At 48.3% G+C, this 27,078-nt stretch overlaps 1 protein-coding gene across 9 annotated transcripts in view; it reads right to left on the reverse strand.

The window, feature by feature from the left end:
• Window positions 1-27,078, reverse strand: part of FOXN3 (forkhead box N3) — a 438,293-nt gene that overhangs the window by 10,946 nt on the left and 400,269 nt on the right. For 7 of the 9 annotated variants that reach the window (XM_043472739.1, XM_043472738.1, XM_043472736.1 and 4 more), the window contains 2 exons: window positions 25,497-25,562; window positions 15,106-15,208 (listed from right to left, as the gene is read on the reverse strand). In XM_043472739.1, coding sequence (XP_043328674.1) covers window positions 15,106-15,208; window positions 25,497-25,562 — 169 coding nt within the window. The remainder of the gene's footprint in view (window positions 1-15,105; window positions 15,209-25,496; window positions 25,563-27,078) is intronic. The other 2 variants (XM_043472744.1, XM_043472745.1) reach the window with 2 other exon arrangements.

Consider the following 27,078-nt stretch of genomic DNA (forward strand, 5'->3'; position numbering starts at 1 on the left):
TGAGAGTTTTAAGCCACGAGCCTGAAGTCTTGTGGGTGTGAGGCCAGGATTCTACCGTGTGGACCAGAAGACCCCAAGCTATATTCAGTTTAAAGTGCCCAGGGGTGCCGAGGAGAGGAAGGCACAAACCCTTTATGGAAGAACATACTTTAAACCCAGTCCACAAAGAACCCTCACAGATAAGATTTTAAAGAACACAGGTTCACAATAAAAAAAAAAATCATTAAACACAAAATAAGTAAGCCACTATAAGAGAAAACAGAAAAAAAAAAAACAACACCCCATAGCATCTGAACTGTAAAGTCTGAAAATACTGCAATAATCAGCCAAAGAATGTAATGTACCCCCCCAAAATAAATAAAATAAAAGAGGGAATTGGCAAATATTAGAAACACTGGATTACTAAAACCAAGCAGATTTGGCTGATTTGGGGATGCCTCAAACAGAATTTCCAGAGCTAAAATATATAATTCCTGAAATTAAAAAACTCAATGCAATTGAGTTGTGGAAAACAAACAAACAAAAAAATTAGTTGAAAGATGGATCTAAAGATATTATAGAAAATGCAGCAGAGAGAGATAAAGAGATGGAAAACATGGAAAAGAGACTGGGCAACACAGAATATAGTAAGATCATCCAATATAAATGTAATTGGAGTTCCAGAGTAAAAGGAATTATGGGGAAGAACCAATCTCAGAGTAGAAAATGGCTGAGAATTTTCTAGCTTTGATGAAAGTTACCAATCTTCAGATTCAGAAAGCCAACAAGTCCCATGGAGGATACAAAGAAATGCACACCTAGATACATTAAGCCATCCCAGACATCACACACACACACACACACACACACACACACACACACACACACAGCTTTAGAAGTACGAGAAAGGAAACACGTCACCTGAGGAGGAGGAGTTAGATAAAACCTGTGGCTCAGATGAGGTAGAGCAGTAATCTCGAAACGAGAGAGAAAAAGTAACTGTCCAACTACAGTGCTATTAGTGCTATTGTCTGAGAATGAAGGCCCGGGGAGAGGCTGAAGGCAGAAGGAGAAGAGGGCAGCAGGGGATGAGGTGGTTAGACAGCATCGCCAACTCAATGGACATGAGCTTGAGCAAACCCCGGGAGACAGTGAAGGACAGAGAAGCCCTGCGTGCTTCATTCAGTCCGTGGGGATGCAGAGTCGGACATGACTTAGCAACCGAACAACAACCAGGAAGAAGGCAAAATAAAAATATTTTCAGACAAAAAGTCAAGACTTTGATTAAAAGCAGATACTCAATGATAGGAACTTAGGAGTATTTTTCAGGCAAAAAAAAAAAAAAAAGAGAAAACTTGTGGCTAGCTAAGGGGGAAGGCTGGGATGAACACATCCACACACGACTATATATAAGATAGAGACTCAGCAAGGACCTGCTGTGTGGCACAGGGGACTCCACTCAGGCCTCTGTGTTAGTGATAACCTACGTGGGCAAAGAGTCTGAAAAAGAAGGGATACATGCACTGGGTAACGCAGTCATTCTGCCGTACACCCGGAACTAACACGAGGCTGTAAATCAACTATGTACGGGCATAAAATAGAAGTTAAATGAAAGCCAAGAGCGAAAAGGTCTGAGACGCAAGGAAAGGAAATGCGAAGCAAAGGAACTGTAATCAAGTAGTGACCCTTGGGGACACCAAGCTGTCCCCTGGTGTCTCTGGGGGTTTTGGTTCCAGGTCCCCAGACATCAAAATCTGTGAACGCTCAAGTCCCCTTGACAAAATGGTGCAGTATTTGCTTATAACCTACGCCTGTCCTCCCATGCACGTTAGAGCATCTCAGGATTACTATAATGCCTAATACAGTGTACGGAAAAACACTCGGCAAACAACTGCTAGTGCACAGGGAAAATAAGTTTTGATTTTTGGAACTTTCTGGAATTCTTTTTATATCCTTATATTTTCTATCAGCAGTTGATTGAATCCATGGATGTAAAACCTATGGATATGGAGGGCCAATGATAATAACTGACGTAAAGAAACTGAAATATGAAATAGAGCTCAAGTCCTAGACAAATGTAGCATATGATTTGGGAGGTGGAGAGAACAGAAATTAAAGCATTCCAGAGGTCTTGTATTGAGCAGGAGGTTAACGATACTGATTAACTCTGTACCTTTTAAAATAGTCATGCTAAAAATTCTAGGATCAACACTGAAAGAACAGAAAGACCTATATAACTTATTAACCATTAGAAGGGGGGGGGGGGGGAAAGGAATGACAAGTACAAGAATCGTGGTCAATTTAAAACAATGTTGGTGGGCTTCCCTGGAGCTCAGTGGTAAAGCATCTGCCCGCCAACGCAGGAGACACGGGTTCGATCCCTGGTCCAGAAGACCCCACGTGACCTGGAGCAGCGAAGCCCGTGGGCCGCAGATAGTGAGCCTGTGGAGAGCCCACGATCCGCAGCAGGAGACTCGGCAGCGAGCAGCCCGTGCGCACAGCGAGAGCCGCGCTCACGACGCCCGGGGGAAGCCCGCAGCCAGAACATACCGCACGGCCAAAGACAGGCACAGCGGGAAGAGCAAAACACTGGGAGGAGGGAGGCTGGGGGGGCACACGGCGCAAAAACGCAGACTGAGAGGGCAGAAACAAACCCGCACGCGTCGTTTAAAACAGGCTAGCATCTCCACTAAAAGCTGAAGATCATTAACACTGACTTAAAGTCACATGCCATTTATAAGACATGAACCTAAAACGTTAAGGACTAAGAAAGGTTAAAAGTAAAAGGAGGAAAAACACGGTGCCATGTTGATGTAGCAAAATTAAACCAGACAGGATAGATTTTTAAGGCAAAAGATCATTACTGAAGATAAAGAGTCACTGAATATTCAGGAAGGTTCAATTCACCGGGAATATGTAACTGTTCTAAACGTGGAGACCTCCAATAAGATTGCTTCAAGATACACCCAAATTGGAAGAGCTACAGGAAGAAATGGTCAAACCCACATCTCTCCCCCTTCTCCCTTCTCCCCCAGACACAGTTCATATGTAGATTTGAGCTAGTGGACATATACTGAACATGTGCCCATGACAGACAAGGTGTATTACTTTGAAGCACACACAAAATATTTATAATAAAAAATGGTATATACTACTAGACCACATAGCAAGTCTCCACAAACCTCAAATAGCAGTATCTTATAGATGAATTTTCTGACCACAATGCATTGTAATTAATAATTAATGATGAAGAGGTAACTAAAAACAAAAATAACCAAAAACCACCTCCTCATAGGTTTGAAAATTTAAAAACACAATTCTAAAAACACCTATGGGTGAAAGAAGAAAGCAAGATGAAAACTAGTAAATACTTTTAACTTGTAACAATAATGAAAATAAAAGGCACCAAAATTTATGGATACAACTAAGCAGCAGTTCCAATGAAAGTATAACCTAAACTTTTACATAAAAGTATAAAAGTTTAAAATAAAAGTATCCAATTCAGAATTCACTATCACAACAAAAAAGAATAAACCCAAAGAAAGAAAGGAAATTATAAAGAAACTAGCAGAAATCAATGATATAGAGAAGAGATACAAAATAGAGGTAATTATAATAATTAAAAAAAGCTCCAAAGTTGATTCTTCTAGAGAAAAAACCCTATGTGTGTTAAGGTTAAGCAAAAAGAGAGGTAATAAAATGAAATAAGAAATAAAAGGGATACAACTACAAAAGACATTGAAAAGATGACAGATATATTATAAGTAACTTTATGCCACATTTTTGAAAGCAGGTGATATGGACAAATGCCTACAGACACCAAAATGAATTGAAAAAGAAATGAAAAATAAGTTATACTATAAGAATTAAAGAAATTCACTCAATAGTTAAAAATCATCCCACAAATAAAACACCAGCTCTGCAGTGGTTTTGCAAGTGAGTTCCACCAAACATTAAGCAACAGATAATTTCAATCTTACCCAAACTCAGGGAATCTAAGACTGAATACTCTTTAATGCGTAATGTGAGAATGATGTAATCCTGACACTAAAACTAGATAAAGGTAGCACTAGAGAAACATGAGAGAGTTTCAAGAGAGTTCCAGAAAAACATCTATTTCTGCTTTATTGACTACGCCAGAGCCTTCGACTGTGTGGATCACAATAAACTGGAAAATTCTGAGAGAGATGGGAATACCAGACCACCTGACCTGCCTCTTGAGAAACCTGTGTGCAGGTCAGGAAGCAACAGTTAGAACTGGACATGGAACAACAGGCTGGTTCCAAATAGGAAAAGGAGTACCTCAAGGCTGTATATTGTCACCCTGCTAATTTAACTTATATGAAGAGTACATCATGAGAAACGCTGGGCTGGGGGAAGCACAAGCTGGAATCAAGATTGCCAGGAGAAATATCAATAACCTCAGATATGCAGAGGACACCACCCTTATGGCAGAGAGTGAAGAGGAACTAAAGAGCCTCTTGATGAAAGTGAAAAAGGAGAGTGAAAAAGTTGGCTTAAAGCTCAACATTCAGAAAACTAAGATCATGGCATCCAGTCCCATCACCTCATGGGAAATAGATGGGGAGACAGTGGAAACAGTGTCAGACCTCATTTTTTGGGGCTCCAAAATCACTGCAGATGGTGATTGTAGCCATGAAATTAAAAGACGCTTACTCCTTGGAAGGAAAGTTATGACCAACCTAGACAGCATATTAAAAAGCAGAGACATTACTTTGCCAACAAAGGTCCGTCTGGTCAAGCCTATGGTTTTTCCAGTGGTCATGTATTGTGAAGAAAGCTGAGCGCCGAAGAATTGATGCTTTTGAACTGTGGTGTTGGAGAAGACTCCTGAGAGTCCCTTGGACTGCAAGGAGATCCAACCTGTCCATCCTGAAGGAGATAAGTCCTGGGTATTCATTGGAAGGACCGATGCTGAAGCTGAAACTCCATTACTTTGGCCACCTCATGTGAAGAGTTGACTCATTGGAAAAGACCCTGATGCTGGGAGGAATTGGGGGCAGGAGGAGAAGGGGACGTCAGAGGATGAGATGGCTGGATGGCATCACTGATTTGATGGGCATGAGTTTGAGTTGACTCCGGGAGTTGGTGATGGACAGGGGGGCCTGGCGTGCTGCGGTTCATGAGGTTGCAAAGAGTTGGACATGACTGAGCGACTGAACTGAACTGAACTGAGAGAAACATGGATGTGGACAAATATGCAAAAATTCACATATAAGATGCTAGTGTACCAACGCTAGCAATATGTAAAAAATATATCACCAGTACATTAGAAATGTAGGTTTTACTTAAAATTAGGAATTTATCATGTAACTCACCACAGTAAAACAAGGAGAAAAAATTTACGGTTCTGCTAAATGATATAAACATTTCTTTGATGAAATTCAACCATTTATGATAAACTATGATTGCAAACCAAATATAGAAGGAATATTTTTGTAATGATAAAGTATATTTCCTAAAAACCCTATAACAAACAGTCCATCAATTGTTCTTCAACAACACAGCACTCTTTAAAATAAGAAACAATATAGGGGCTTTGGTGGCGGCCCAGGAGTTAAGAGCCTCTCCTGCAACGCGGGAGATGTGGGCTCTTTCCTTGGTCAGAACTTGGATGCCACGTGCCGTGCAGCAACTGAGCCCCTGCAAGGCAATTACTGAGCCTGCACCCTCTGGAGCCACATCTAGAGAGCCCGTGTGCCTCAACCACGATCGGACGCAGCCAAATAACAGAGGTAAGAAAGGATGAAACAATATAAAGATGTCTGCTGTCATTACTTTCCCTCAGAGGTTCTAACTGTAACAGGACAGGAAAAAATAGGACAGGATATAATAGGATATAATAGGACAGGATATAAGAATAGGAATATAATAGGACAGGATATAAGAAAAATCCCCTCCATTATTTATCTGATTTTATACACAGAAGAATCTACAGATAGATTAGTAAATTTACTAAGTCAGTTTATTTAGCAAGGTTGCTGGAAAAAATTAATATACAAATAATTAACTCCAGATGGATTATAGTATTGAAATGATATAGGAAAAATTTTTTAACATCTTTTAGAAAAAAACTACAGAAAGCCATATAATCTTAGAGTAGGGACTTTTTAAAGACACTAGATTTGATTACAAAGTGATTACTAAGCATGAAGATTAAGAGCTTCTGTTCATCAGAAGACATTACTATGGACAGTGAAATGACCATCCACAAACTTAGAAAAGTTATTAGCAACACATATAGTCAATAACAGCATATTAAAAAGGAGAGACATCACTTTGCTAACAAAGGTTTGTATAGCCACTGGAAAAAGCCATGTACAGATGTGAGAGTTGGACCAAAAAAAAGGCTGAGTGCTGAAGAATTGATTTGTTGTAGTACTTTCAAATTTTAGTGCTGGAGAAGACTCTTGAGAGTCCTTGGACTGCAAGGAGATCAACCCGTTCATCCTAATGGAAATCAGTCTTGAATATTCATTGGAAGGACTGATGCTGAAGCTGAAACTCCAATACTTTGACCACCTGATGCCAAGAGCCGACTCACTGGAAAAGACCCTGATGCTGGGAAAGACTGAAGGCAGGAGGAGAAGTGGACGACAGAGGATGAGATGGTTGGATGGCATGACTGACTTGATGGACATGAGTTTGAACAAACTCTGGGAGATGGTGAAGGACACGGAAGCCTGGCACGCTGCAGTCCATGGGGTCACAAAGAGTGACTCAACAACAACAAGATAGTCAATAAAGGGTTATTATCCAGAATATACAAAGAAGTCCTACAAAGATAAGAAGAAAAGAAAACAACCTGATAGAAAAATGAATAAACTGTTGAGCAGGCAATCCATCAAAGAGCATGTTCAAGCAGCCAGTTAAATAAATGGAGAACTGTGCAACCTCCTTAGTAAAAAGGGAAATGGAAATTAAAATGCTGCAGGATACTGTTACATATCCACTAGACTGGTTGAAATTGCACAGGATGACAACTCCACATATCTGTGGAGATGCCGAGGAATGGGAAATACCATACTCTGCTGGGAGGCATGCACATGGATATGAGCAGTTCAGAAAACAATCTGTCATCATCTGGTAAAGTTGAGCACATTAACCCCGTATAAACCAACAATTTCCACAGTGACACATGCATTTAGATGAAACTGTAGGCATGGACAGGAACTCCCATGGCAACTTTGTAAAAGTAACTATAAACAATTCAAATACCTTAAAAAAAAAAAAAACTTGTGGCCCTCCACACAGTGGAATATTATATAGGCATGAAAACACCTTCAGTTACAACTGCATGAAGCAAACCAAACAAACTTTGTCATGAATAAAGAGGATAAGGAGTAAGTCAGAAAAGAAGACATAAAGTACCATTCCAGATATTAATAGATAAAATTCAAATCAAGCAAAATTAAATATATTCCTTATGGATATGAAAAATACTTCTAAAAGCCTAGGAACAGTGCATGCAGAATCTGGGATTACGGTTATCTTTAGCAGCTGCGGGGCCTCTGACACCTGCTCCTGCTGCGTAGCCCTTCCTGGGAAGCGCGTGGGTTCAGCAATGCCAGGGGTTCTGCCTCAGTGGCCATCTCCACATTGGGGGCAGGAAGGGGCACGGTTCCCTCCCGTGAGCTGCAAGGGGTCCCCTTAAAAGACTGAGACAACTGTGACTCCTTATCTGCATTACGTGATCATATACTGTTCTGTGTGATCACAGAACACGACAGGAATGGCCCTAAAACTCTCCTCCATGAATCATTTTGCATTTGGCACAGTCCAGCATCATCAGGAGTGCAGAGGACTTTTCACATACAGTAGGAAAAGCTGCCAGGACTTTCAAAGGCCTTAACCAATGCCACTGGTTTGAAATACGAGGAGCAACTGCAGAACGTGGATCAAACATCACACGGTGAATTTGCTGGTCACTGTTTCGATTTCTGGACCAGAAGAGCCAGAAGTCGAGACAAGAGCTGAGCTGGTGGCCCAGAGGGCACTCACGTGCACCTTCATCCCCTGGCGTTGTTTTCCCTCTTCCCTTTACTACTTCCTCCTCTTCTCCCCACCAAGCATAACCTAATACTGAGTTCTAGAACTGCCGTCAAAGACCATGGTTTCAAAAGATGAACGCTGACAGGCACTTGGTTTTTAAACTAAAACAAAAAACAGATCAGTGGCAAACTTTCCTTCCAGTGACATCATTGGGCCCCACCCTCTCTTCAAACTGAAGGGTGCAGGCTTCCTGAACTCCTGTGACAAGCATGTTCTCCAAGGGAAAGAGAAAGACAATGACCAGGAGCAGGCCTGAAGCTGACACATGCATTTTCCTGCTGACTTTATTCTGACAGGACCTCAAGTAGTAATGCTTCGTATGACAACAGAACCACTAATTCCTGACTTGCTTCCTGTTCCAGGGGAACTGCATTTTCACTTGAGGTCCTTAAAGCTCCAAAAAACATTAAGCAGCCTTAGGTGGTGATCAAATGAAACTTTCTCGTAATTCTATAACATGCTGCGGTTTAGACTACCGCGTCTCTGGTGGCTCAGACGGTAAAGAATCTGCCTGCAATATGGGAGACCCAGGTTCAATCTGTGGGTCAGGAATATCCCCTGGAGAAGGGAATGGCTACCCACTCCAGTATGCTTGCCTGGAAAATCCCATGGACAGAGGAGCCTGGTGGGGTCACAGAGAGTCGGACAGGACTGAGTGGCTAACACGTGCTTTAGATTACTGTCATGACCCCTTAAAACCCGGGCTTTGCCACGAGTGTGCATGTCCTGAAGGTGGCCCGGGAACTCAATCTGTGCCTTTTCTGGGGTTTGGGCCTGAGCGTCAGGTATTCAGGGAGGGGATCTGGGAACGTACGTGGGGGAGCAGGTGGATGAGTCATGCTCTCCACACGACATATTTCATTTTTTTAGCTTTAAACAATTGTAATAAAATACACAAACATAAAAAAACTTACCATCTCAACCTTTGTTAGGCGCACGGCTCAGTGGTATTAAATACGCTCATAACGTTGTGCAGGTGCCCCGCCATCCATCTCTATAAACCTTCACCCTGTAAAATTGTGACCCGTCCCCAGTAAACGACGACCCCTCCCCTCTCCACACAGACACTGGCAACCACCATTCTACGCTCTGTCTCTATAGATAGGACTATTCCAGGTACCTCATTTAAGTGAAGTCATACAGTATTTGTCTTTTTATGAGTAGCTTATTTCACTTAACATAAATGTCCTCAAGGTACATCCACATTGTAGCATGGATCAGAGCTTCCTTCTGCTTAAAGGCTGAATATTCTATCATGTGTATACACACCCCATTTTGCTTGTTTGTTCATCTACTGATGGATGCTCAGGTTGCTTACAGGTCTCCAGTTCAGTTCAGACACTCAGTCGTGTCCGACTCTTTGTGACCTCATGGACCGCAGCACGCCAGGCCTCCCTGTCCATCACCAACTCCCAGAGTCCACTCAGACTCATGTCCATCGAGTTGGTGATGTCATCCAGCCATCTCATCCTCTGTCGTCCCCTTCTCCTCCTGCCCCCAATCCCTCCCAGCATCAGGGTCTTTTCTAATGAGTCAACTCTTCACATCAGGTGGCCAAAGTACTGGAGTTTCAGCTTCAACATCAGTCCTTCCAAAGAACACCCAGGACTGACGTCCTTTAGGATGGACTGGTTGGATCTCCTTGCAGTCCACGGGACCTGCCACGCTGTTTTCCACAGTGGCTGCACCACCTTACACTCCCACCCACCGTGCTCACGGTTCCAACTTTTCCATAACCTCGTCAACATGTACTATCTTCTGTTTTCTTGATGGTGCCATCCTAATGAGGGTGAAGTACGACCTCACTGTAGTCTTGATCTGCATTTCCCTAATGATTAGTGACGTTGAGCATTTTTCTATGTGCTTATTGCTTATTCCATGTACTGTTTGTGTATCTTTGGAGAACAGTCCTTTCCCATTTATGAACAGGTGTGCATGTTTATCATGTATTTACTGAACACCTGTATGGTTTACTATGTGCCAGGTCCGTAACTGTGTATTAGTCCTACTAACTCAGAAGGTGGGGGCTGGTTTTCTTGTGGGAAGCCTGGCCCAGGGTCCCAGTCACAGGCTATGGGCCCAGGAAACCTGGCTCCCAAGTTCGTGTGTGCAATTTCTGAGCTCTCCTGACCTATGAAAGGCTTCCCCGACGGCTCAGCAGTGAAGAACCCGCCGGCAACGCAGGAGATGCAGGAGATGTGGGTTCAAGTCCTGGGTCGGGAAGATCCCCTGGAGGGGGAGAGGGCTACCCACTCCAGAATTTTTGCCTGGAAAATTCCAGGACGGAGGAGCCTGGTGGGCTTCAGTCCCTGGGGCTGTACAGAGCTGGACGTGAGTGAGCACACAGTCTGACGTGGAGGACGGCGCGCCCACCAGCTCTCTCTCGATCCTCCGGCAAGCCTTGACGTTGGTAGCTGTTCTTCGCCACCTGAGAGGTCGCTGAGGGTCAAAGAGCCTCAAGCCTCAAAAACAAGGCGGCTCAGACCCAGGAGAGCTGCTGCGGCTTGTAGTTGAGAAGCAGCCCCTAGTTCCATGAATGGAAGAAATCTTACGCTGCATTTTCCCAAGAGATCCAGAAACAGTTCTTCTAGGGCTAGAACTGTTCCATTCAAATGTATTCCCTGCAAGGAATTTCACTGGAGAGGCAGCAGAAGACACACGCATAAAACTTGGAGAAGTGGGAGCAGTTATTTTGAGGATAAAGTGTCTTCAGGACTCCCCGCCTAGGCAAATCTAAAAAATAAGCAGGTTTCCAATGTCTAAGGATGGGCCGATCCCTGAGGTTATTGAGTAAAAAGTCAACACAGCAAAGTCAATTACACTATTGACTGATACTCTTACAAGGAGATTTCACATCATAATTACACGCAAAGGAGCCCAGCAAATACAGGCTGTGTAGTGATCAGCTAATAAAAGTAACACTTCATCTGTGTCAATAACAGTTTTAGAGTTAAGACAAACAAACATGGCCTTTGGCACTCAGCAGAGGGGAAAAAAAACCCCAACAAATCCCCGAAAGACAAATATTTTTACTTAAGGAGAAGTTACTTAGGCTCACACAGAGAACCTGTCACACACAGCAGGGTAGGAAACAGGCCTTCAGCGGGCTCTGATGACCTCTGGCCCTCCTGCCAGCCCCCGCTGAGTGGACGGGGCAGCCACCCCCGCAAACGCAGGAGCCCCCCAGGGACCCCTGGTCACCACCACGTGGTCTGGCAGATGACATCTGCTGCTGCTCTGGTCTCTGCTGGGCTGTTTTCCCTTTAACCTCAGCTGAATCTAGGTTCAACTGACACAAGGCCAAATTAAAAAAAAAAAAAGAAATTTCAATTACAATGAAGGTGAAAGCGCAAAACAGGATTTTCCCTCCCCCTAAACACGTCTTCATGGGTTTTACACAGTCTCCCTCAAATACCCACGTGGTTATGTTTATGTTCACTTTTCCTGAAGGTGTCGCGCCACCTATTTGCCAGGCACTTGGGCCATAAGGAAGGAAAAGGTATTATAAGCAAGGGTCCCTGACCTTCTGGAGCCTGCGACCTTCCGCTCCCTGAAGTCTCTTAAAACCGAGGCGGAAAGTGCAGAGCTGGTATTGGGATAATGGCTAACACACGGCGGCTGTTCGTTTTACCGAGAGGATTCTGCTTGGACCTCCCGTGACGCTGGGGAAGCTTGCTGCGCGGGTCTGCGTGCTTCTGGAGAGGACGGGCATGCAGAGCTACAGCCCCAGGCCGGTCACCCGTCGCGCCCGCCTGGCTCCTCCTAGGAGGCCTAGATCCCAGCCCCGGCTGCTCCTGGGAGCTCGGAGACCCAGCCTCGAGGGGCAATCATTCAAACCTCACCCTAGGGGATGTGGCCGCTTCCTGCAGTTGTTCCCTCCCTAACACCCCGAGTTCTCTTCCAGTCGCCTGGTTAATAACTTTCTACCTGGCTAACGGTTCTTTATTTTGAAGTCTCCCTGTTCGAGTCCCTAGCGTGGCTTCTGCCTCTCCCAGTTGGACCTGACGGACACACACGTCTAGCCCCGGAAACTGCTTTTGGTCTTTTACTGTGGAAGGGGCCCAAGCGAGGTGTTGGCTGGAATGGATGAGTAGCAACTCTTTGACCAGAAATAAGATATCACTGTCTTGCTATAGTGCTATGGATAACATCACCAATTCAGTGGACATGAACGTGAACGAATTCCGGGAGATGGTGAGGGAAAGGGAGGCCTGGCGTGCTGCAGTCCACGGGATCACAAAGAGTCACAAAGAGTCGGACACGGCCGAGCAACTGAACTACGACATCAACAACAGTGCTGTGCTGCCTTCTAACCAAAATATAACAGGCTTAAAAAAAAAATCAGTATTTTAAATAATACCTCTAGAGGGTACTAATCTCTAAAAGTCAGCAATCATCTATGCCGTGAGGGTAATAAAATTAGGAGGCAGCTCCTGCTGAACGCCAGGGCATTCTCAGGCCTCTGTTCCCTCTGCCTGGCCCTTCCCTTCTCCCAGGGAACGGCTGGAGTCGCAGGGAGAGCTCCGTTTGCTTAAAAGGCACTGAAAAGATGCTGAGGACAATAAACCGCAAGTCTACACTCAGTATCTGCACATGAAAGGAGATCTTTACTGCATGTGAGGAGAGTCTGCGGTCTTCCTAACCAGAAAGGTAAATGAGGAGGTTAGGCAGAAGTGATTTTAAGAAAGAACAGAAGACAGAGAATGTCTGTCTCGCAATGTGAGGCCAAGGCATAGCTATTTTGGCTCGAAGGAAGAGGCTTACCATTCATGAACTGAAGGTCATAAATTACTGATCTCAAGATATCTAAGAAAGATATGGGAGAAGCACAAGAAAAAGAACCTTTCCACATTATTGGAAAGTATCGCCATGTCTGGTTAGCAGAAGTGATAACTGGCTTTATCATACAATTACTATTCTAATTCCTACCAACTTTCCTCCTTAGTAGGTTCCAAATACCAGCATCTGCCCTGAAGGTAGGACTGCAAGGAAATTGAATCAGTCCAGCCTAAAGGAAATCAACCTTGACTATTCATGGCTTCCCTTGTAGCTCAGTCAGTAAAGAATCTGTCTGCAATGCAGGAGACCTGGGTTCGATCCCTGGGTGGGGAAGATCCCCTGGAGAAGGAAATGGCAACCCACTCCAGTATCCTTGCCTGAAAAATCTCATGGACAGAGGAGCCTGGTGGGCTGCAGTCCATGGGGTCACAAAGAGTCGGGCACGATTGAGCGACTAACACTTACTTACTTACTTATTCATTGGAAGGACTGAAGCTGAAGCTCCAATACCTTGGCCACCTGATGCGAAGAGCTGACTCATTGGAAAAGACCCTGATACTGGGAAAGATTGAAGGTGGGAAGAGAAGGGGACTACAGATGATGAGATGAATGGCATCACCGACTTGATGGACACGAGTTTGAGTAAACTCTGGGAGTTGGTGATGGACAGGGAGGCCTGGCGTGCTGCGATTCATGGGTTCGCAAAGAGTCGAACATGACTTACTGTCTGAACAACAACAACTCTGGCAAAAGCAGTTGGTTTGCTGGGAGGGTTAAAAGACACAAGTGAGGGATTTCCCTGGCGGTCCAGGGGTTAAGACTCTGTGCTTCCAACGCAGGGGAAGTGTGTTGGATCCCTGGTCAGAGAACTAAGATCCCGCACATGCAGCCAAAAGATAAAATACAAACGAAACCAGGAGTGAGCGGAGAATCTCCACGTGGTCGATTCCCATCACAGAGCCTGAGCCTGCAGTCCCCTCAAGTCCCCATCAACACACTTCTGGGGATGGTTTCCTTTGGGACATGAAATAATAGGAAAGCGAGATGGCCTTTAGGTGTGAACTTGGTCCAGAAGTGCTGGAAAGAAGCTGGGATCCAGTGTCGTGAAGGGACGCAGCCAGCACGGCAGGTCTCTTCTGAAGAAGCAATCGGGGCCCAACACTGAACGAGACAAGGCCTCCGCCAAGCGAGTGAGAGCCAGCCCTTGTCCTCAGCAAGCCAACCACAGAGGACAGAGGGGACACACACAGCACCACTCACCAGAGGGCCACGCCCAAAGCAAGGGGAGAAACTAATCTGATGCGGACTCAGAGGCCTGCTCAGAAAGGCCTGGTGAAGGGGTCATTCTTGTGATGGGCCGAGAAGGATGTGCTGCTTTCTACATGGAGGCGGAGGAAGTCTACACAGAGGAAACTGTAGGATAAGATGGGCCAACACTGGATCATGGGGAGAACAAGTCTGGCTGGAGGAGTGCGGGATCGGCGGGGTGTCAGGGTCAGATGGTGGGAGTCGACGGGGATGCTTCTGCAAACAGCTAGAGAGGCACGTGTTAGAAAGCCAGCCTGGCGACGGCTGATGGGAGGGCAGGGGTGGGCAGAGAGGCAGCAAGGACAGGAGGGAGGCTCCCTCCCGGGCGAGCGACCGGCCCTCCCCTGGGGCTGGCAGGAGAGCTGAGAAGGTGGAGGAAAGAAACTTCCCAAGAGTCCATGAGGTTTGGCAGCTGAGCTGATTCTAGGAAGTGGGGGGGGGGGCGGGGGGGGCGGGGCAGCTAATGCCACCTGGTATTTACGACTGCTTACGGAAGCGTTTTTCACACCTGATTGTTTTGTATGTTTCATTGCAAGCCTTCCCAGGAGGCAGAGGAGCTTCAGGGATGAGGGAAGTAACCCACAGAGGTCAGACATGCACCCAAAGTGAAAGGACTGGGAAGTGAGGGGGCTGGGTCTAGAGGTCGACCAGTTAGCCCAGAATCTAACGACCACCTTGCCCAGCATTTCCTTCTGCTGACTTTACCCCACCTTCTCAGAATAGAGCAACTTCACTGCCATTTTGCCTCATCTCATCTGCAAAGAGACCAGGGTAATTTGACGGCCCGGGAAGGAGAAGCTAGCACCTAGATTGGAGTCCTCGGGAGTTCCTTTAATTTTTTCAGACACCCAAGCTACTTCCGCCCTGACCACGCAGAGGCTGGTCTTCCCCAGCCCCCAGGTGGCCCGTGGGCGCAGAGCGCCCGTCCCGCTGCTCAGGGGGGCTTCGCCCCGCAGGGCCCCTTACCTCACAGCTGCCATCCCAATGGGCGTGACTGGCAACGGCCGGACCCCGGGGAACAGGCCTCGGCTCAGAACCCGCGTTCCGTTCTGTATCACTCCTGGAGGAACTGGAAAAGCAAAGAGACACCACACGTGAATCCCGCTGTGAAGACTTCTGTTCCAAGTCGGAAATTCTGGCTACACCAGAGAAAGACAGAGAGAGAGGGAGACAGGGAGAGAGAGGAGATACTCACAGGTACAGAGGGCAAGCAGACAGACAGACAGACAGACACACACACGGGCGTGACAGATACAAAGAGAATGCCAAGAGAGCCAGACAGAAAGACAGAAAGATACCACACCTCAAGAGAGAGACTGAGTTAGTCAAGTCAAACCAGTAGCTTATTATTGATGCCTTGGTTAGAAAAAAAAAAAAAGATGAGTTTTTAAAAGTGGGCTTCAAATATTATTTTCCTGCATTTATTACATATAAGGTTTTATCTCCAGGCAGACCCTTTTGATCTCAAGAACCTGACGCCATCTTGAGCAAACAAAAGCATTTTCCTCATGCTTCTCTGGCCATGGTCAGAACTGGGAATGTCTTTCTAAGAGTCCTTAATCCAGGAAGGGAAAGAAAAAAAACAAACAGCCAAAAGAACAGCAGAGCTGATCTTACAAGCTCCTCGGCACCTCAGCGCTCACATCTCCTGGGCATCCTCACACCCGTCTCCGCGGGGAGTGCAGGGCCCTCGAAGGCGGGCTCCGTCTCAGAAGCACCTGGCCCGCCTCCCTCCTGCCCTGGCGCCTCCTCTAAGCAGACGTCCCGGGAGCTCTCGTCACCCGTGGTCTCCCAGACACACTCAGCCCCGCATTACTCCTGAGCCAAACTTTTCGTCACGGACCATCAGACACTGCCTGTGCTGTGTGTAACGCACAGTGGCCTCACGCGGATCTGAGTATTCACAGAACAGGGGGACCAGGAGCAACCCCTGGGAGTCGATCTTTTCTGACCTCCCAAGCAGCAGTTTCTGTTGGCGCACGCTAATATTCTTCTAGCATCATCAGTACTCCTCCACGTGTCTATGGGGCCAGGCACGCATCCCGTGTGAACACTCTGACAGAGGGCTTGCACACCTGGGTTTTAATCTGTTCTTCTGGTAGGACTGTGCAAACTCAGAATTTCCTTTTCCTTCTCTGAGTGGCGTTCTCGAAGACTCTTTCCATCTCTAGCATCCTAGAGTCCCCAGCCCCTGGCCCAGACTCATCCGAGGGCAGGGTGGACAGACTGCTTTCTCAGACACAGACCTAACCAAAAAGAGTCTATGAAATCATACCTTCAAAAATGAAAACCACTCTGAATATTAAGTTTTTTTTAAAGTCGATAAGTTTTTTTATAGATTGTTTTTTTGATGTGGACTATTTTAAAAGTTTTCGGTTGTTTTGGCTGCCAGACATGAGGGATCTTAGCTCCCAAAATAGGGGTCAAACCTGTACCCACTGCCTTAGAAGGCAAACTCTTAAACACTGGACCTCCAAGGAAGTCCCTGGATATTAAAATTTTAAAGCCGATATTATTTGTGTGGAACAACAACGCTTCCCAAAAGACACAGTACATACTTTTTACTCCTATAATTTCAGGTCTCTAAGAGCAGACTTATGTAAATACTCTAAACCGTAAGTCAGGTCTTTCACGTTGGACAAAGGTCTACTCTGGAACATGGGCTAAAGCTGTAGACTGAGACCCCCTGGGCCGCTCCGGCCAGTGTTTTCTGCCACGTCTCACCCAGGTTTGTGTAGGGTCCCTGTTACTAGGTTGTACAAAAGGGGGGACGGGAGACAAAGCTGAAACTAGTGCCTGCAGTCATTACAACCAGCACAGTTGGGGCTCGAGAATCCCCTGTATGTTCGCATATTTAATTATGAAGGTAGGCTGAACTAGATCAGGGATTTCTACCTGTCACTTAACAGTCATCCTGATTTCAGACTTTAGGTCAACTGAGGTAGGGGATTCACCAGATATCTTAAAAGCATGAACCCGAACCCTGTTATGATATGATATTGCAACTAATTATCATAGAAGAGTGTCCAGAATTTAAATCTACCCCAGTTATGGAACAACTTTGTATAAAGCTATAAGACAGCATGGTGTAAGTGCAGACCTATAGATCAACGGAACAAAAGACAGTCCAAGAAACAGACTCACGTGTATGCGGTCAACTGATTTTTGACAAATATGCAGACAACACAATGGGGTAAAGAAGAGTCAGAACAATCAGAGATCCACTTGGAAAAAAACAAACTTTTGTCCTAACCTCATACCAAGTTGGAAAACTAATTAGGAATGTGTCATAGATCTAAATGTAAGGACTAAAGTCACAAAACTTCTGGAAGAAAATACAGGAGGGAAAATACCAGTAATTCCAGAGGACAGACATACGTATAAACAAGTAGGACTCTGGCGCTCAAGACAGATGCTTCAGGTGGAGGTTATTTTTGGTTTGTCTGTTTTGGGGATTGTGAGAAAGGGTTTTTCAATTATTCTGTGGTATCTCTTCAAAATGGTCAGTATTTAATGTATCAGTAACTAGGGATCTCATCTAGAACATCAAGCAAATCTGACAGAATGGTACCCCCCCCAACATAACTTAAATATTTAAAATCTATACCACAGTTATAATTCTTATCAGTAAAAATTATTACAGTCTCATATACAGGTTGTATCAATCAATGGATTAAATTACCAAGTACCTGTCTATACATTAAATGAAGAGGACGCAGGGTGCCCCCAGTTAGGTGGGACAGACAGAGAATTGAAGAGACAATGAGAACATACGATAGCAAGCACTAGGCCAGTGAGCCTATAGGGACGAAGGAAGGAGACAGCTAACCCAAAAGGAGGCTATCTGGGAGGCCTTCCTGTAGGAAGTGCCATTGTTAGCATTCAAAGGCACATCCCAGGCCTGGAAGTGATAAAAATCATAATGTGCATAAGAATTAAAAAGTAATCTTGACAAAGCATATAATCCTAGCAGGAATGAGATGCATCTATCTACACTACATCCCTGGTGGCCCAGGCAGTAAAGAATCCACCTGCAATGCAGAAGACCCGGGTTCCATTCGTGGGTCGGGAAGATCCCCTGGAGAAGGGAAAGCCTACCCACTCTGGTATCTTGCCTGGAGAACCCCATGGATAGAGAAGCTACAGTCCACGGATGGGGTCGCAAAGAATCAGACATGACTGAGCAACTAACGCTTTCACTTTCACTATGGAAACTGGGAAAACCACTGAAGGGTTCTGAGCAGGGACATGGTCTCTAGCCTGGCGGCTGAGAGCCAGACTCTGGCGTCACACGGCCCGCCTCTGTGTCCCGTCGGCGTCCTGCACTGTCTGTGTCCCTGACCAGCTCCTTAAGTAAGAAGGGGACACACGGTATTGACCTCTCGGAGTATTTACAGGTTTAACTGAATAAAGACAGGGCTGTTCTGAAAATAGATGCCGGTCTTCAATCTCAGCATCACCCATGTGCTCATCACCCCCAGAGGAGCCCGGGAGAGGCCCACGAGAACAGGGTGAGACAAAGCTGGATGGGGTTGGAAGGCCCTGGCCATTGTCTGGGTCACACACTCAGCCGGAAGAGCAGCCACTGCACTCACAGCACTTCCGTTCCCCACGTGCAAATCACGTCAGAGTCACTCCTGCGGCGAAAACACCCAGAGTACGTAAGCCCTGCGACAAAGACAAGGGAGCCCCGGGGACGGAGCAGGAGGACGGAGTCCCGGGCACACGTCCCCTGGCCTGGCACAGCCCTGCATTCGTCCGGTCGTCAGGAGACGCAGCCCCGCCTGTTCCCGGAGCCCTCTGCCCGAGTGGCCGGAGCCTCCGATCCCCAGGGGCTCACCCGGTGTGAAGGGGACAGAGAGAGGAAGGCAGCCCCGGGACACCGGGCTTGCGCGACCCCTCGTCTCACTATGCTCCAGAGAAGAAGCTTCGTGTGTGGTGACGACTATACTCTTGGGGCCACACGGCCTCTGTCCAAAGTCCTGCCCCACCACACGCCCTGTGGCTTTGGGCAAGTGCCTTAGCCTCTCTGTGCCTCCGTTTTCTCACCTATAAAGGAGGTCCAGGAGCATCGTTTTGTAGACAGAACAAGACAAAGCACATGAGCTGCTAGCTCAGCGGCGGGCCCATTCTACAAGCTCACTGTCACCAAGATCACCGTGTTCATCCTCCATCCCCCTCACCTCACCAGCGCCCTCTTATTAATTATCTCTAAGGCACAGGACTTAATGGGGTCAGGACAAGCGGAAATTCTTCCAGTCTATGATGCTTTTTGTAGCTCTCCCTAACTGCTTCTCTGAGGGCTCAGCGGGTAAAGAATCCGCCTGCAATGCCGGAGACCCTGGTTCGATCCCTGGGTTGGGAAGATCCCCTGGAGAAGGGAAAGGCAACCCACTCCAGTATTCTGGCCTGGAGAATTCCATGGACTGTATAGTCCATGGGGTCGCAAAGAGTCGGATACAACTGAGCGACTTTCACTTCACGAACTCTGTACTCACCTACGAAGACATCTTCCTGGTTAATGAACTGTATTCACTTCACAGAGACTCTCACCGACGGTGTGCCCTGAGGCATGAAAAGGCCATCCCTGAGCTGTTTCTGGAAACTGGCGAGCCCTTGGACCCTGGCGCGCACTCCCACAGGAGCCAAGCCTGGCTCCCCAGTGCTCGCCCAGCAGCTCCACGGGGGGCGGACGTGCCCCTCTCTGCCCACGGCAGCCGGCGCGCACTCTTAACTGCTCCCACCCTTTTCTCCCTTCTGTCTCCACCCCCACGTGTCAAGGCTGTGGCGTCTGAAAGATGAATCCCGGCCGGTCTAACACGGCTGAGAAAGGCATTCCCAAGTCCCCGCGCCATGACTTTTTGAGTCCGGATCTGGAGACGGGGTCAGTGCCCCTGGCCCTTCACTTCTCAGCATATCTTCTTCCCTTCCATTTCCTCTGTGTTTCCCCCAATGCGTATCAACACACATAAACTCAGGGCGCCTACCTAACCTGCTGAAATTAAACCTGGGCTCCAGCTAGAGAAGAGATGTTGTAAGAAACTGGATAGTTAAGATCAACCCCAAACTCAGATTTGTGGCTTCTCACTAAATCAACTAAAAAAAAAAAAAAAAGAAAAAGCACCCCCTACCCGCCCAGCATCATCCTTTTCTGCTACATCATTTAAATATTTAGCTCTTCACATGAAAGTCCGCTCAATACTCTAATAACCTACATGGGAAAAGAATTTGAAAAAGAATAGATACATTTGCATGTACAACTGAACCACTTGGCTGTACACCGGAATCTAACATTGTTGATCAACTCTACTCCAACATAAAGTGTTTTTTAATTGGCTCTTCTAGGAGAGAAGACGTATGTCTGAGACCCTCACATCCTGGGACAAGGTGCCAAGGACATCAGCCCTTTGTCTTATATTATACAATGACCCTCAACTTTTATCCATCAAGAAAGCAGCCCTCACATCCACACACAAATCAAATCAAGCAGCACCATTCACTGTGGTCCAAATGTGATCACTTCCAGAACCCGAAATCAAAAAAGTGGAAAGCATGAGAGAAACTTGCATCTGCTCTCCGCCCTGCCCTGCCCCGGCTTCCCCAGCCCCGCTTCCAGCTTCTAAAATTAACCTCTGAGTTCCGACTGCTAGGCTAGCAGAGGCCATAAGCTGAGCAGCAGGTGATTCGATAATCCTTCCCTTTCCTAGGACTGGCCCTTGCTTCCTCGCAAGGACGCCAGGAGGGCTGAGAGAAGGGCGCCCGCTTCCTGGTGCCTCTATAGGCATTCCAGCTTGGGGCGGGGTGGGGGGTGGGGGGTGGGCTGTGGACCTCCGCCTCCTCCCAACCACTCCCTCCCCCAATTCTGTTGTTTTGTTCATTATCTAGAGTTTCTCTCTGGGAACATTCCAACCAGGCATGATGTCAGCCTTTGAAGATGAGTGGGCTTCCCGGGTAGCTCAGTGGGTAAAGAATCCGCCTGCAATGCAGGAAGGAGACCCTGGTTTGATTCCTGGGTGGGGAAGATCCGCTGGGGAAGGGATAGGCTGCCCACTCCAGCGTTCTTGGGCCTCCCTGTGGCTCAGCTGGTAAAGAATCCATCTGCAATGTGGGGGACCTGGGTTCCATCCCTGGGTTGGGAAGATCCCCTGCAGGAGGGAACGGCTACTCACTCCAGTATTCTGGCCTGGAGAATTCCATGGACTGTATACTCCGCGGCATCGCAAAGAGTTGGACACGACTGAGCAACTTTCACTTCATTTGAAGATCAGTAATGGAGATCAGACTTCTCCTGACTTAGTAACAATTCCTCCACTGGGGTCAAAGGTGACTGGCAGGGCTTGTCAAAGGAGAACTGCAGAGGAGGTAGTTAAGCAGACGTGTGTGTGTGTGTTAAGCAGACGTGTGTGTGTGTGTGTGTGTGTATTTGCAGTGCTCGGGTCAGGCAGAGCTGACTCTTTGTGACCCCGTGGACTGTAGCCCAGCAGGCTCCCCTGTCAGTGCAATTTCTCAGGCAAGAATACTGGAGTGGGTTGCTCTTTCCCCTCCAGGGGATGCTCCCGACCCAGGGATGAAGCCCGCGTCTCCTGCGTCTGCTGCATTGGCAGGTGGGTTCTCTACCACTGCGCCATCTGACAAAACAAATGTGGCCTCTCCAGAGCAGCTGGAACGTGGATCCAAACCGAGCCATGTTCTAAGTACACTGGATTTCAGACTCACTACGAAAAAGGGGATGTGAAATATTCCATTAATACCGTAAAATAATACTGATTACATTTTGCAGGCCGATTCTTTATCACTGGAGCCACCTAGGAAGCCTTAATTAGAATCGAGAAGCTAGAATTAATCTACAGAGCCATACTTTTTTTTTTGGCAGGGGAGAGAGATGTGGCTGGATTTGACCAGAAGCATAATCCAAAGCTCAAGAGACGAGGCGGCAGTGTCCTGCCTGGATTTTTCTGGAAGCCGTGTCCCGCAGAGCCCCTTACACGTGATGGCACGCCTCGTGGAAGGCTCCCCATGCCGTGAACAGACCGAGCCAGAAAGACAGAACGCTCCCGCTGGTGCTGCGGGGGAGACGACGCTGCAGGCTGAGGCTCTGATGAGCTCGGCGCGCAGAGCTGCCCCGCAGACAGCGAGGCGTCAGCGTGCCGGGAGGGGCTGCGGGCCCCCCAGAGAGGGGGCTCAAGGGGCCCAGGTGCGGGGGGTGCCCCGGGGCAGGAGGGGGTCCTCCTGAGACACGGGGCTGCGCTGACCGGTTCTGTCACCTCTGGAGACGGCTCCTTGCTAGGACTTAACCGACTCCCAGCCTGCGGCCAGTCTGCCCGCAGGAAGGATGAGAGCGGCCCCACCCCGTCCGTCTGCCGCCTGGGGCCCGCACAGCGCCAGCGGCAGGCGGACGGGGTGGGGCCCGCTCACACGGGGGCGTGGCTCAGCCCGGGCGGTGAGCACGTGGGGCTGCGGACAGCAGCCCTCGAGGATGAGGCTCCGGTAACAGACGGGCCACGGGCCGGCGCGGGGAGCACGCGGGCAGGACCCCAAACGTGGGGGTCACGCGTGCATACACAGCCTGAGGCAGGCTGCCCATTCCCCACCAGCGCCCCGGTGTCTGCTGCCCTTGAGTCTTTTGGCTAAGGGATCAGTTCAGTTCAGTCGCTCAGTCGTGTCCGACTCTTTTCGACCCCTGCACTGCAGCACGCCAGGCCTCCCTGTCCATCAGCAACTCCCGGAGCTTACTCAAACTCATGTCCATTGAGTCGGTGGTGCCATCCCACCATCTCATGCTCTGCCGTCCCCTTCTCCTCCTGCCCTCAATCTTTCCCACCATCAGGGTCTTTTCTAGTAAGTCGGTTCTTCGCATCAGGTGGGCAAAGTGGCTAAGGGATCGCCTCCCACCGTTTCCAGGCTTTGGGCAAAGCCGGCAGCGTAGGGCACAGTGGCTTCCGCACTGAATGTCCGGGATGGTCTCCCTTCGGGAGGCGAGGTCCTGCCTCACATGCCAGGCAAGAAACGTCAGCTTGGGAGGGAAAGGGAGAGCAAAGCGCAGAAGAGCTGGGTGCAGAGTCCCAGTGTCGGGGACACACACCTCTGACTACGCTTCTTAGGAGGCTGAGGGGGGCCCCTGGGGCCCGCCAAGTGCAGGAGCGGACGCTCAACATGTGCTCATCTCCTTCCGACGGCCCTGCTCCAATCTTGGGGCTTCTCACCCACTGACTATGCCCCAGCTGGATTTCCAGGGGATCTGATGAGGCTTGGGGTCAGATAGGAAGGTGAACATAAAGCTGATGCGCTCCCCTCTGCCCAGTCGTTAAGCTGACTTCTCCGCTGTCTCCTTCCATGACTTCCGTGGGCTTCCCGGTCCCTTCCTACCAGGACACTAGAGACTGCTCCTGGCGGGCTCACCAGGGCTGTGGCTGGGCTTCTCACAGAGCGAGGCGGGAAAGCCCTACGTGACTGCACAGCTTCATAACGTGAACACGGAGCTCTGAAAACTCAAAGGCAGCATTTCAACATAATAAGACTATGGACACCCCGAAAAAAAATTGTTACCATCTGTGTTATAGTAACGGAGAGGTGGGCAGTTCATTTAGTCATGAGAACACTAAAAACAATTAACTTCTTAACTCATCAGGATCAACCCTTTTCCCTTTCTATCTGTGATCACGAATCCAGTGATAATGGATCTTTATAAAATTGCCCAGGATCTGTTAATGACCAATCCTCTTGCCTTTCCTCGCTTAGCTCCTTTATTCCCGTTCATCAAAATAATTTCTTTAAACCAACGATCACTGCGGGCAGTGACCCGTATGAAGGAAGGCACCCGAGCCCTACACAGCTCTGATCAAGCCAGTACGCCTGCCCCGTGATGAACTGTCCAACTTGATTTCAGAAACTGTTTCAGACGGTCACTGGATTACAGTCTGGTCTACTGTCTTCCTGCAAGAGTCATGTGAGAACCGAGTTCTTTTTTTTTCACTTCCGTGTAACTTCAAACATCCTTTAAAACCCGCACTACAGGTTAACTGCGAGTTACAGGGCTGCACCGCTTAGGCGTCTGCTTAGCAGTGGCGGTTCCTTCTCGGAGGTGTGGGCAGTCTTTATTTCAATGGCCAGCAAGCTGAGTTCAGCAAAGAGAGAGTGAGGAGACCTTGCCTTCAGGACCAGGTAACTGCAGCTTTTGGCAGAGAGACGACTCTGTCCCGAGAACGCCTGGCTGTGCCTCTTGGGTCTTTTAAACAAAGGAACAGGGAAGGAAGGATGGAGTCCATTTCCTAAAGCTGCTGGCAGGCTAGGAGGGACGGTCTAGAACTCGACATCAGACAGCTGGGGAGGGTCTGGGAACAGATGTTCTCCTGTGGGAGATGCCACAAGCTCCCGAAGTGGGGGTCCCTTTGCTCAGCAGGCCGGGCGGCGCTTAGAACGAGGAGGGGGTCGGCTGCAGCACCCTGCGGCCTCTACCCGGCGAGTCCAAGCGCAGCAAGGCGGTGACGCCGTTATCCTGCCAATGAGCCACGGGCGCCGAGCTGGCTGCTCACACGGCTTCTGCCGGGAGAGGGACGTGGCAGCTGGGAGGACGAGGGACAGACGTCTGCATTTGGGTCATCGGTCATCCCTGGGAGAGCAGACCGTTCCAAAAACACACTAGGCTCCAGAGGTGGGGAAGAGACATCGGATGGCGCATAGAAGAGCAGTTCAAGGGAGGAAGCCAAGAAGTGTCTTGGGCTTGGCCTTGCTCGAGGGCCGACAGGAGGGCTGACAGGAACCCTGCTTCTCGAAAGCAGCCCTGCCCTTCTGTCTGTATGACCGTGGGCGCAGGATGACACGGGACGGGGCACCCCGGTGTTGCCCTTTAGAGGCTGTTCCACGCTCCTGCACACCCACCTCACTAAGCTTTCCTCTCCTCGTCCTAAGACGGGAGCCTGCTATTCATGAGGTCCCCAAGGGGACAGGAATGTCTAAAAACGGCTTCCACTGAGTCCCACGACTGTGAGGGTGGCCCCCGTGGCCTATTCTAGCAGAAACGACAAACTCCCAGGAACAGCTCCTGAAGGAGAAAGGGTCTGTTCTCTGGGACTCATTCCTGGTCCCCTTCCTTGCCCCCCAAGTCTCAAGCCCTAAAATTATCTTAGCATTCTGTCATCTTGGAAATACACCTATGCATTCATTCACACACGTGCGTGGCCATGTCTCTCTACACACACGTATGGAATCACGCACTGCGTTAATTCAAAGTGATTCTATAAGTGGGGGGGTGGGGGGGCGGTCTGCTTGGGCATTAGTTCTTCCTACGGCCTTGTATGTAAAGGAGAAGGTTAAGTTCACAAACTGTGGTGCTGTAGGCTATAGAAATATCTACTCACAACCTGCTTGTATCTCAGGGGGAGTATTCAAAAGCATCATGGCAGTGGCAGCATCAATGTCAGGATCTGGAAAAATCAACCAATAAACAACATTATTTACAACGGGGCTGGTGTGTGTGTGCGTTCTTCCCCCTGCAAGTTACACTTTACGAACGCAATAGAGAAAAAAAAAAAATTCAGGAACTTGGGTCTTCCATGGTTGGCCCAGTGGTTGAGAATCCACCTTCCAATGCAGGGGAACGAAGGTTCGATTTGCTCGTCGAGGAACTAAGATTCCACATGCCGTGGGGCAAGTGAACCTGAGTGCCTGCTTGTTACAATGGAAAGAAGTCCTCTCGCCACAGTGAAGGGCCCACACACGGCAACAAGGGATCCCGTGGGCCGCATCTAAGACCCAACACTGTCAAAAACAAAGAAATACATTAAGAGCCCAGAAACTAGAGGAGCATTCCCAAAGGTGACTTTCTCCCCATTTGGATGTGCACAGAAGAACGCTGCTCTAGGAGGAGATTTAAGGGGCACGTTAGCAAGGCTTTCGGACACAGCCCGGGTTCCTCTGCATCGCGCTTATTGTATGATTTGCACCGTATGCTCCTGAGAAGCTGCTGATCTCCGCACCCACTCAGCCTTTCCCCCTGGGGTGGAGGGGCAGGAGAGTGGGGGGACAATAGAAAGTTCAGCCATGGGAATCTTTAATGAGGCGGGGACGCTCACGGCATCAAGAAGAGAAAGCACTAACACACCTGCATCTATTGAGATACAAACAAGACGTTGGGTTGTTTCCATTTGTCAGCAGAACGCAAACCGTGTTTTATGAGGTTGTCGCAGCAGCGGTGGAGGTGGTGAAGGCATTAAACGCACGCACACACACACGCACACGCTTCAAATCCAGAAAGAGAAAAAAATTACGGTTCTGATGTTGAACGTACAACAGTTGTTTCCACATTTATTATTGCTTTTAATATGGGACCAAAAAAAAAAAAACCCCACAAAAACTCATCACTTCATTGCTATCCGTCTTAGTAGGTTTCTGAATCCTTTCTGATCCACCGGTTGACAGATGGCTGGTTATACACAGACAGAAAAATATTATCCTTTTATAACCAAATTCATTTTCCTCTGAGAAACAGCAGCGCTGCTGCTATGGAAATGAAAGTCACCATGGCAACGGTAAACAACCCCCAAGAACGGTCACTGAATGGGCTGAAAGGAGCAGCTGCCCCGGCGTGGCGTCCCAGCTGCCCGGGGCGAGGCTCCCCGGCCGGGCGGGGAGGCCAGGCGACAGGCGCCGCCGCCAAGCCCTGTGCACGTGAAGGGAGTCGACGGCCACAGCCTGGCCCTGGAGATTGCCACCAGCGTGTCCCCTGCACCGGTGACCGATGACGGTGGGGGCCCCTTCACACGCGTCAGTTCTCATACCAGTTATACACCCCAACATTCAGTTTACTGCTAATGGCTCCATGGCACTTTATTGGGGGTTTTTATGCTAGAAAATGACTTTTTACTGTTTAAAAAAAAAAAAAAGTACATTTTTCATAACTTTATAGGAGCAGTTTAATTCCAGGGGAAGTAATGTGATGCA

Source organism: Cervus canadensis, chromosome 6, assembly GCF_019320065.1.
Source record: "Cervus canadensis isolate Bull #8, Minnesota chromosome 6, ASM1932006v1, whole genome shotgun sequence".
NCBI classification, from domain to species: domain Eukaryota; kingdom Metazoa; phylum Chordata; class Mammalia; order Artiodactyla; family Cervidae; genus Cervus; species Cervus canadensis.